The sequence below is a fragment of the Diceros bicornis genome, chromosome 3 (assembly GCF_020826845.1).
Source record: "Diceros bicornis minor isolate mBicDic1 chromosome 3, mDicBic1.mat.cur, whole genome shotgun sequence".
NCBI classification, from domain to species: Eukaryota; Metazoa; Chordata; class Mammalia; order Perissodactyla; family Rhinocerotidae; genus Diceros; species Diceros bicornis.
Window position 1 is genome coordinate 59,712,415 of NC_080742.1, and position 12,615 is coordinate 59,725,029.

The window sequence follows — 12,615 nt, forward strand, 5'->3', positions numbered from 1 at the left end:
AAATTGCTCAGGATTCCCCAGAATAACTTCTGTCCCCTGTCTAAACAATGCCTTTTCATGACCTCTACCCTCTATAAAAAGTAGAGGTAGTCATTGAAATGCAAGTTGCATGATTCAGTTTTCCTTCCTAATGTGTCAGGGACTGCTGGGAGGAAGGAGACTACCGACCAGAGCAACTTGCTAAGTGATTCTAAATGGTGCTGGTCTAGCTCTGCATGGGCTGATGAGCAGCAAGAGAAGTACCTTCTGGATTAGCTAGAGAGTTCCAGTTCTGCTTTGTGATTGTGTGTTGTCATTTAATTTCCTTGACCCTCCACTTCCTCAGCCATAAAAATGAAAAAACTGTCCCTTGTTATTCCTCTCTGATGATAGTAGAGTGTAATAAAACTTGTGTTATCTTATCCATCAATTTTTTCTTGTCTTTTACCTTTATGGTGTAAAAGATGAACATAAACACAAAAGAGAGCTGGTGAGTCATTTGTACTAACTTTGGGCTTGAGATTGAAATAACAAGATTCCTGTATTTTCCCGTGGGTGGCTGTGAGCAGTGTTGCCTAGAAAACGCATGTGTTGGGGAGGAAACAGGATAAACTGGGGAGGAGAAAAAAAAAGGTGGGGTAAGGGGATATATGGTTGGAGTCAGCTAATTCATTAAGCTAATAAATTTGAGGTCTCATTCTGTCATGGAGACATTTCTTCACACAAAGTAACTTTCCTCCATGGCCAGAGATTGCACTGCTAACTCAATCTACCTTTTGTTCAATTCACACAAATTAGTGAATCTAGAAGAGTGTATATCCCACTATCATTGGGTTGGTGTAAGGCTTAGTTGAGCCATTTGAAGGTGGAAAAGCCTTAAGGCATTCTGAAATCAAACACAGAGATGCCTTTGGATTATCTATATTAAGGGTCAGCAAAGTACGGCCCACTGCTTGTTTTTATAAAGTTTTATTGAAACATGAGCTCATTACATATTGTCTATGGCTGCTTTTGCACTACAACAGTAGAATCAAATAGTTGTGACAGAACCCCTATGGCCCATGAAGTCTAAAATCTTTACTGTCTGGCTCTTTACAGAAACAGTTTACTAACCCGTGATCTATAGGATCGTTACATTTTTACCTTCCTTTGTTTTTCAATGTAACAGTTCCTAAAGGAATTCTTTTTTTTATTTAAAAGTAAGAACTTTTATATAAGTTAGGGCTCCATTATGACTACAACTAAAAAATAGTGGGGGGATAAAGCAGCTTCTACTTATGCTGCTTAAGTACAAGTACTTCCATGGAAAAAACCACGTTATTAGTTACCTATTCCAGATTCCTCTCCTTAACCAACACGACTGCTTCCCCTCTTTTTAAAATGTAACTTGCATTCCCAAGGCATGAGCTGGCAACGAGCTGACTGCAGGGAGATGCTACTTCCAGGTGTGCTTGATGGCTCAGCAGTAGACTGGAGTTCTGATGTTTATCACAGTACTCCATCAAGGCATAGGATCATGAGTGGACTCTTTTCTAATACTGTTTTGTTCTCCTGAATAAACATTAAATGCCAGCCTTCCATATTAAAATGTCTAACAATTCATTTGTTTTTTCATTAGCTATCATTAGTTTATTCAATATATAAGGTATGATATTCTCATATCATTTTACCCTCCAACACTTGAAGCACTTTTCTCTTATTTAAGGAGCATTTGGTTAGGGATACCACGTTTTTAAAAAGTCTAAAATTAGATAGCAGTATTTATTTGGGGTTAATATCTGAAAGTTCTCTTATGCTTGTGTATGATGTTGAAAATCTACGTAGTTTTGGATTTGAGCAATCAGTGATTTTCATTACTGAGATAAAAGACATGATGAAAATCATGCAAGTAGATTTCAAGGTATGAAATATGTCAGCATATTGAAGTTTAATGTAAAGAGTTAGCATTTAATTGGTCGTCAAGTTTCTGAAGCATTTCATTGACTTTTCCAGACCATATTTGAAGATGTTAGCGGTTTTGGTGCCTGGCATCGAAGATGGTGTGTTCTTTCTGGAAACTGTATCTCTTATTGGACTTATCCAGATGATGAGAAACGAAAGGTAATTTTAATAGTACTGGTCAGTGGTGAAAGCCCTGACTGACTTTTGTGTAGCGTTTCATGCAAGTGTTCCCTCTGGCCCCCACCAGCCACCCAAATTCCCCTTTGAGTGTATTTACTAAACCATTAAAAATGTTCTTGTTGCAAGACCTGTGTGTGTGCGTGTGCGTGTGCGTGTGTGTGTGTGTGTGTATTTGTGTAAAAATGTATCTTATCCATTCCTTGTGATTTAACCACTCTTAAAATACCTTAAGGTATGTATTTGTCTTTCTTTTCTCCTGGAATGTTTCATAATTTTTTTATTGACATTTTCAGAAATACATTAAATTCAATTTTGTATTTTATGAGCTAGTTGATTTACCCAAATCTGGGATAAGAAGTAAAGGAAGACCACCCACAGGAATACAGTGGTTTTCGGTTTGTTTCTAAATTTGATAACAGGATTTTGTGTAATAAATTGTATCTCATTTTTTAAGAATTTAATGTTATCGCCCAAGTATGATTATTTATTATCCCTAAACTAGAAAACAGAAATAAGCAGAATTAAAAAGTAAAATCATCCATAACAGAGACAACTATTTTTCATATTTTGGTTGTATATCCTTCTAAACTTTTAAAATGTATAATTTATAAAAATAATTATATATCCACTTATGAATCTTTTTTAAACAAAAACCATCATGTTTTTTATAACCTGAGTTTTACTTAATAATGTATCCTGACATCTTTCCACATCAGTAAAGATACATCCATAACGTGTTTAATAGCTATCTTTATTACATTGTACCCATTTAAAATTTTATTTAAAAATTGGTGAAATATTTAGGACAAAAAGACATAAAAAACAAATAATTTCCATCAACCTCTGTGTTATCAGTCCAGTTGAAGCTCCCCATGTAATTTTCTCTCCCCCCCACAGAGGTAACATCCCTTGCCAAGCTTCCTCTTTTTTTTGCTGAGGAAGACTAGTCCTGAGCTAACATCTGTGCCCATCTTCCTCTATTTTGTATATGGGATGCTGCCACAGCATAGCTTGATGAGCAGTATGTAGGTCTGCGCCTGGAATTTGAACCTGCAAACCCCGGGCCGCCGAAGCAGAGCATGCAAACTTAACCACTATGCCACCAGGCCGGCCCCCCAACAGTTATTAATTTTTATGTTTCATTTATGTCTTCAGAAGACATACTTTTTTGTTCTTTTGTTTTGCTAGGATGTTTTAAAGCAAATACCAGGCTTCATGTTATATCATTTCACATGCATGAGCAAAGACTGCGGGTTCCTAGTGTTGGCAAATGCTCCAAGGGAAGGCAGGTTTCAGGCTAGCTTACCATCGGTGTCTTTTCCTTTCTTGTAAGTTCAGTTATCTAGTATTTGGAGGGTTATGTAATGGGAGGATTCTCTGACTATTTAGTCTGCCATACTTGCTGGAGACATAATATCATTATTTGTTTAAATAGTCTCCTATTACTGTCATTTAATTTATTTCAAATTTTTCACTATTATGAAAAAATAGTTACTACACCTATATAAACATCTTTGTGCACTTATATATTTGCTTAGGATAAATTTCTTTTAGGCAGAATTGTAGGATCAGAATATGCCCATTTTGGATGTTTTTTGATTGCTGTTATCAAATTGCCTGCCAGTAATAGACCATTTTATACTTTCACAGCAGTGTATAAGAGTTTATTTACTCACCTCTCCAATCAGTCAACAGAGATTATTACTCTTCTTTTCAGACTTAGCCAATCTAATGTTTCAAAATGGTATATTTAATTTTAACTTCTTTTTTAAATTACTGATGGAGTTGACGCTTTTATTGGCTGTTTCTAAACTGTTTGTGCCCATAAATGTCCCTTTTCCCATTTTTCAGGACCATTTAGTCTCATGAATTTTTATCTTTGACTCTCATACCATAGGAATGGCATGACTTCCAACGATCTGAAGCAATTGTTTGGCTTTATCTTTCAGAGATACATAAAAAATATTTACAGATGAAATAAGATGTCTAGGTTTCTCTTTATAGACAGGGAGAAAGTGGCTGGCTATAGCTGAAAGATGGTTGAATATGTATTTCTAATTGTTGAAGCTGGTTGATGGGTACATGGAAGTTCATTATACTATTCTTTTTATTTTGTGTCTGTTTGAAGTTTTCCATAGCAAAGAGTTTATTTTTTAAGTGGGCTAAGAGCTCCGGTTGACATTTTTGGTTTCTGTTTTTATGTTCAGCAAGAAACAATGATAAATATTAAATATGTTTCTCTAAGTCTGGTGTAATTAAATTTTAACTTTTAAATTAATGGCTTTTTAATTTTAATTTTGTACTAACTTAAATACTCCTTAATGCTTACTGACTTAAATGGTCTTGTTTATTTTCTATCAATAATTTAAAAAAAAATTTGTTTTTAAAGAATCCCATAGGAAGGATAAATCTGGCCAATTGTACCAGTCGTCAGATAGAACCAGCCAACAGAGAATTTTGTGCAAGACGCAACACTTTTGAATTAATTACTGTCCGACCACAAAGAGAAGATGACCGAGAGACTCTTGTCAGCCAATGCAGGGACACACTTTGTGTCACCAAGTATGTATTGGGTTATAAATATTTCTATCAACTAAGTAATCGATTGCCCACTATGTTCTTACCACGGTAAAAAATATCAGAGATGGTCCTTGCCTTTGAAGATGGTACAGTTTTCATGAGAAAACAAAACACACACACAGCAGTAAGAGAACAATCTATAATAACTAAATATAGTTAAGAAAAGCGTAACATTCAAGTTTTGTCTTAGCTAATCATGTTTTCCAATATACTCACAGTGTAGCCATTTTCAAAGCAGTTAGCTAATAAACTTTGGGTTAAGTTTGAAGATTTCCTGTGTAATAGAAAAGTCATTTATTGTTTAAAGATATTTTATACATCCCTTCCTTTCCATTCCAAAAATGCCCTCAGTTAATCAGGTGACTTACAAAAATAATCTCATTCTACTCCACAAATTTCTGGTTGGAAATTAACCGAATAAACTATTGAGAGTGTCACTTTTTTGTTAACCCTAGGCTTATGTATATGACACAAAAGCTTACTAGTAAGAGTCTAAGATAGGTTCTTTTGCTTGGATGCCCAAGAGAAGCTTGAAGACTGACTTCAATTTACAAAGTTGTGATTAGGCATAAAAGTTAGAATTTGACAAAGTCTCTATTAATCAGGCTGTTGCTGGATATTGCAGACAGAGAGATGCATAGAACTGACTTCATGAGTTTCTGATGCGGAAATATCAGAAAGCTACAGCCAAGAGACACTATATTAAAATAGAACAGAATTGCCCACATACTACCAATTTGTTTTAAAACAACTAGGTAGGGGACCCATTCTTTAGAAATTCTTGATGTCTAGGTTACTTCCAGATTAACCCAGTTGAACTCATCCATTCCTTTCCTTTAGGGGGCCTTCTATGCAGCAGTGGCATCAGACAGATCAGGAGAGGCAAAGTGGATTTACAGTCATTTTGTTTGATAGCTGCCCTGACCGTGGCCACTGTCAGCAGGGAATCAACCCAAATTGATGAAAATTCAGTACCCAAGTAGTTCCTGACCACGATGGCCCATTCTTTTAAACATTACTCACATTTTTCCTATAGTCTTATCCTTTACCTGCTACATAAACCCTCCCAGACTTCTCCTTCGACCTTCTGTGGTAGAAATACCTAGATCACGTGTTGCTCTAATTACTCTGTACTTCATTTGCTTATAGTTTTTCTCATTATAACATTATCATGGTTTGAGCGGACACTTCTTTATCCAAGCATTTGAGAGTGGTGCATTCTCAATTCATTTTTGGCTCAGTCTTTAGCTTTGCTTGGTCGCTTCTTAAAACTTATTTCACTTTTTTGATCATATATTTTGCAGAATATAAACATTTTACAGTTCTGCATTCTCCTTTGCCTCATTTATCTGTTTCTCCACAGGGCCTTTTTGACCTATACCTTTTATCTTAATTTAATGTATCTTTATTTCTACTAACCACACTTGCTATCTTCCCCTTCTTCATTATGCAAGATTTCTCTTCTGATCAACACTGCCTACTTTGAAATATACACTACACATTTGAACTAGAAATGTTCCATCACATGGGGAGGCAGTGTTATACAGTGGAGCTGTGAAATCAACAGACCTAGGTTTAAATCTAACTCGATGACTTACCAAATGTAACCATGGCAAGTTCCTTAACTTTTCTGGCCCTCTGAATTTTCCTTTGTCGAAAGGGAAAAATAAACTCCACAGAGTGCCAGTAGAGATTAATGAGTAGACACACTTAGCTCAGTGTCGAGCACATGGACTGAGCTCAACAAATGGTCACTATTATTATTGTAAGTATTGTGTTCTCTCCATTGACTAATAGATGATCAACTCACTCCTCATTCATGCTTATACCATTTCTAGTACCAATGAGGAGAAATTATAAAGATGCAGAATGAGTACCATATAAAGACCTTTTAACAATTGGCTGTTCCCTAGAAGAATGATCTGGCTTGTGAGTTAGGGAATTCCCCCTCTCACCTTCCTACCTTCGCCTGCCCCATCAACTAGTTATTCAGCTTGTAGCTAAATATAGATGCAAAGAAGAGATTTCTGATATAGACAGAGAGGTTAGGATAGACCAAGTCTTAGGATCTTTAGATAATTTATTGTAAATACCAAGTTCTGCTAACATGGTAGAACAAAAATAATGGAAGACAGTACAAACTAATATTGCCTGTTAAGCCAGGTGAAGTTCCATGAGCCTGTGATTCCAGCTCTTAGGGAGCCCAAGTCTGAGGGACGTGGGGAGCTCCCAGATTCAGGCCTGTGGTGTGCTCGCTTTTGCTAGGAAGTGACCCACACTCAGTGGGTGTCCCATACCACCAGATTGCCCAGGCCAGACCACCTGTACAAGACAGTTAGCATCTTTGGTTTGGAAACTCCATAATTTACCAATTGTAATCAGTGTGAGTTATGATTCAGCTAACTAACCAGTGGCGATAATTTTCCTTTATCATAATTGAAGAAGCACCTCACTATGGGACATTTGATTAACATCCGTTAAAAGATGGTAAAGAGTAACTCATTTTACTGGTTTGCTTAGGCTCCCCACCTTCCCCACCCCCCACAGCAAAAGTACAGGGAAGTATGGAACCGGGGGAGAGCATCCTGACCTTTTGTTTTTTCCTGTAGGAACTGGCTGTCTGCAGATACCAAGGAAGAGCGGGATCTCTGGATGCAAAAACTCAATCAAATTCTTGTTGATATTCGCCTCTGGCAACCTGATGCTTGCTATAAACCTATTGTAAAGCCTTAAACTGTGGGAAGTTTCCATGCCATGTAGAGGTTTTTGAGCTATGTCATAAATGTATCTTAAGAGCATCAGATTTGCTTAATTGCATTTTATGCTTTAAATACGAAAGGGTATGTGCCAATATTCACTACATATTATGCAGTATTTATATCTTTTATATGTAAACTTCAACTGATTTCTGTTATTCATAAATGATTGGAAGAATGTTCATTATAGTTGATTTTGCTAAATCTTAATTTAAAAGCCTCATTTTCTTAGAAATCTAATTATTCAATTTTTCATGATACAATATTTTTTTAGAAGTAAGAAATTTTGAGTTGTCTTCTTGGAGCTGTGGGTCTCAAAGTAGAAAGGTCTTACACGGTTGGAGATAGAAACCTCCAACTTGGTCATCCTTCCTCTGGCCTCAATGCTTTTTTCTACAGGTTGTGATCATTTATTGATCATGACATATCTTGTTACTAGAAGACTGAAAAAATTTCTAAGGGACTTTACAGAAACATTTTTAGTAATGGAGGTAAGAACATTTTCAAATAGCAAATGTACATTAGTTTAAAAGCTTGAGGCTGCCTTTAAACAAGATATGGACATAGGGGATATTGTGTGAGATTTGGGAGTTAAATGTTTCGTTTAGAAGTGTTAATAATCACATGGTTTACATTTACTCAGTTACTATAGTTGCTTGTGGTGCACATTTTCATAGAATACAGGCCTTTTTAAATAATTATTTTTGCTATATAGCTTACAGACTCCTCAAATATACTTGGCATAATAGTTCTTTTTGCTCCTGTAATAAGAACAAATGTAAATTGAAGAGTCTTTATATAAAAAAAGTAAACTTTACCAAGCTGCTACAGACTAATACTTTGCTTGCCAAAGTTTTTGTCTTTTTTTTCATGTCCACGTACGACTGTCTAGAAACCCATTATGAAATCATTTGAAAAACTAATTCATGTATTACCTTTAAAAGCCTAATACTTCATTTTTTATTATAGAATATTGTAAAGCATGGTCTCAACTTTTAAGTACACTTTGAATTTCTTCCCTGAATTGTTAAAGTTATCAATGATTTCCTTTATGAACACTAAATTCTGTCACCTCCTGTCGTTTTATTTTTTATTCATTCAAATGTGTTTTTTCTTATGTGTATTATAAAAATATATTTTATGATCTCACCCGAATAAATACTTGCAAATGGCTTAAAGAATCAGTTATTTAAGAAATGCTGTTTAAATGTGTGGTGTGGCTGCTGTGCCTCCCGGGGCTGTGGGGCTTCTTGAGGGTATTGTGCTGACAGTATCTCATTCACCTTTTTATCTCTAGCCCAGTATTCAGCTTACTGTGTGTTCTTAGAGTCGCTGTTGAGTGAGTAGGTGGATGAAGGATCCATTTCTGAGGCATTTCAACAGAATACGGTACTGGAATGTGCATTTGAGGAGATGGAGGATGATGCTCAAGTGCTTAGCAGAGACTGAGTGAATGAGTGCCATCACCAGCCAAAACAGGGAATAGGTTTGATGGGATTGAGAGGGTTCCTTTCATTTATTTATAGACTTGCACTTATTTTTGAATAGGCATTACATATCTTGGTACAGAATTCAAAAGGCACAAAGAAGTTAAAGTGAACAGTATGTCCTCTCCCCTTGTCACAACCACTTTTTCCAGTTTTTGTGTATCCTCCTAGAGAGATTCTGTGCATATTACATAGACATATTTATATTCTTTTGTTCATAAAGATATTCCATACATACTGTTTGTTGTAAGTTAAATAAAGAAAGCACAATAGTATCCCTTAGCGATCATTCCTTCTTGGTATATATAGAGGGTATATAAAGTTAAGTTTTAGAAGAAATTTAATTTAAAGAGATCGTGGAACATCAAGTTAGAAATACCTCGTAAACAGTGAAAAATACTGCTCTGAAGATTTTAGTGTCACCTGCCTAGAGGGGATTGTTGAAACCATTAGAATGGATAAGATTATCCAGGAGGAGTATGATGTGGAAGGAGAAGCAAGAACAAAATAAACGTGTTCTTTAGGGTAAAAGTGAAAAGGAGTGGCTAATGATTGTCTTCCATGAAAGAAGTACAAGAGTGATATCTGGTGAGACCAGAGAAGAATCTTCAGATTCTGACCACAAAACATAAGGCCGGTTAAAGAAAACGTGAACTGACATTTGGAGTGGTCTATTCAATAAAATGGTTCAGATAAAAAAATCAGGCTACAACAAAATCCACAGAGCAAAAGAATGACAGATTTGATCACATAAAATATTTCCTGCTTCGGAGGCCAGCCTGGTGGCATAGCAGCTAAGTGTGCGTGTTCCGCTTAGGTGGTGCGGGGTTCGCAGGTTCAGATCCCAGGTATGCACCTACGCACTGCTTGTCAAGCCATGCTGTGGTGGCATCCCATATAATGTAGAGGAAGATGGGCGCGGATGTTAGCCCAGGGCCAGTCTTCCTCAGCAAAGAGAAGAGGATTGGCAATGGATGTTAGCTCAGGGCTGATCTTGCTCACAAAAAAAAAAAAAATTCCTGCCTGATAAATGTCTATAAATTCAAAACATAAGCAACAGACTAGGAGAAAATATTCACAACATAATCAGTGCACAAAATATATGAAGAGCTCCTATGACTGGCTATCATTGTTTGAGCATTTACTATGTACCAGCGATATTCTTGGTGTTTTGCATGGGTTATCTCATATAATCTTCACATGACCTTATGAAATAGACATTGAATGAGGAAACTAAAACTTAGGTAACTTTTATGAGGCCACATACTTAGCAAGTGACAGACCAGAATTTAAACCCAGACACTCTACTCCAGAATCCACATACTTCCCCATTACACTATGATGTTTCTCAATAAGAAGAAAATTTAACCTAAAAAAGAGGGGCACATAATGCATCACACACACATACGCAAATCCAAAGCCAACAAACATGTAAAAATAATACTAATAAATAGAAAAATACAAACTTAAATGGCAGTGGGTTTTTGGCCCTCGGATTGGTGAAACTAGAGTCAACGCTGCTTAGAAACAAACTCGTACTCTTGGTGAGAATAGAAACTGATACAGCCTCCTTGAATGGCAGCTGGCAACCTCCAGTAATCTCTGTGCTAACACACAGGATCAGACTGTCAATGCGACTCACAGCGTCAGAGATCTTATCCACAGAAAGCTTTACTCATGATTTCAAGGACACGAGCAATCAAGGCCCTGGCGAATCAGAGAAGTCTGCAACACCTGCCTGCCTTCCCGGTCTTTCATTCCTATGCTGGACACGCTCTGTGGCCCAGAGTAATAGACAAGATCTCACATGAGGTTCGTGGGACATCTCACACAGCAGGGAGCCTTTGGGTGAGGAAATAGTGCCATTTTATACCCTCTATAGTTATATAGCTTGTGTGACTTTCTCTCAAGAGTCATGCCTCACAAATCCATATAGTCTGTTTATTTACCATAACCAATCCTTAACCGGCCAAATCCTACTAAGAGCATTCCAGAGATAAAAGATCTAGTAAATATCATTCGTCTATTTACCAGGAGGTCCTGTTTTCAGCACATTTACAAGGAATTTAGATGTGTCACCTGCCTTCTTTCTTCCCCAGAACTAAAGGCCAGCTACTTTAACTCCTTCCTCCCCACTCTCCTCAGATGAACTTGCAGGTGAGCAAAGATATACGTAAAAGGATGATCATTGCAATACTGTTTTTAAAAGGAAAAAATAGAAATAACCTGAAAGTCCATCAACAGGGCAGAGAATTAATAAATAATCTGCAAACCCATTATTAGGAAATTATGACACACTTTCTACAAAACACCATGCAATTTTCAAGAAGAAAAGGAAACTATATATATAATTGCAAAAATTTTCCAGGACAACTTATGGAAAAAAAGGATATGCCACGCAATATGAAACTATGTGTGTAACATATATGCATGTAAATATCTAGATCAAATAAGTGTGGATGGAACCACACCAAATTTTATATAGGAAAGGGCAGTGGAAAGAGATTGGGAGCAGTGTTGGGTGGAGGAATGCTTTAATTTTTTACTCTATTTCTAGAATATTTGATATGTTTACAGTGAGAATATTTTCATATTGCTGATGCACATGGACTTATGAGCACTTTAAAAATTAAAATCAGAATGAAACTGAGTGGATGACTGAGTAAAGATTACAGGATGTTGGACTGAGAAGGGAAAGGCACAATGGGAGAATAATTGAAGGAAAATATTGAGGGAAGGATATTCGTGGATGAGGAAATGAGTATGCTACTACACTGATGGGGAAGAGCCGAAGATGATGGAGGACCTGAGGGTAGTGCCAAGTGTAAGAGATGGGGGAGGATGAATTTGTGGAGCAGGATGAAGGGTGATAGGACCAGATGATAGGTGGAGTCCAGACCCCATCCCAGCAGTCAGCATTCATCATGGAAACTTTGTGAGTAAGTATTGAAGAAATGGGGTACCCAAACTATTCAATCATGCAGGAATAGATAGCCGTGGATTCATCTGTAGGCCCTACTCCTAGTTCATAAAATATGCTGGCTAGCGGGAACCACGTGGAGGCCAGGGCGACTGTAATGTGGAACGATTACAACTGTTTCAAATATGAAGCCAGAGCACGACCAACCATAGCAGACAAGGAGACCCTGCGAAGGCATCTAGGGCAGCTGTCTCTAAACCCTAACAGAGTTTATACCTTAAAAAGAATCTACACCATAAGAGACTCTATACCCCCACTCCCACTTTCAGGGACCACCAGCAGGCCCTGCCACTGCTTCTAACTCCTTTACTTTTGTTGAAAGCAAAGAAATGAAAGCCGCCTGACTTGCAAAAGGATTTGTTATTCTGCATTGCGAATCCAGGAAAACTGCTATTTGAATTATCCCTTTTCTTTCAGTATGGGGAAGTTTTTACATATCAGAAAAAGGACCGTAGAGAGAGAAAAGCATGGCTCCTACTTTACAGAGTAAAGTAGGAGAAGGGCAATTGTGAAAGAGGGTGGCTGTGGGACAGGAGAACATCTCAGAGGCAGTTGCTTCTTTTGAAGGGAGAGGTTGCCTCCTTGAGGCAGTTTTGCCTCCTTGAAGATGAGGATGGTGGAATGGTTTCCCTAAAACTATCCAAGGGGGTGTGCCCTTTGCAAAATCCTCATGTGCTCATAGGCATATCCTTGCCCCAGTTTGAAGCCCACT

General features: G+C 37.3%; 1 protein-coding gene across 4 annotated transcripts in view; it reads left to right on the forward strand.

Moving 5' to 3' along the window:
• Positions 1-8,608, forward strand: part of ANLN (anillin, actin binding protein) — a 124,704-nt gene extending 116,096 nt beyond the window's left edge. For all 4 annotated transcript variants that reach the window (XM_058528166.1, XM_058528193.1, XM_058528173.1 and 1 more), the window contains 3 exons: positions 1,972-2,079; positions 4,490-4,662; positions 7,290-8,608. In XM_058528166.1, the coding sequence (XP_058384149.1) occupies positions 1,972-2,079; positions 4,490-4,662; positions 7,290-7,413 (405 nt within the window). In that variant the 3' untranslated portion in view covers positions 7,414-8,608. The remainder of the gene's footprint in view (positions 1-1,971; positions 2,080-4,489; positions 4,663-7,289) is intronic.
• The last annotated feature ends 4,007 nt before the right edge of the window (positions 8,609-12,615 follow it).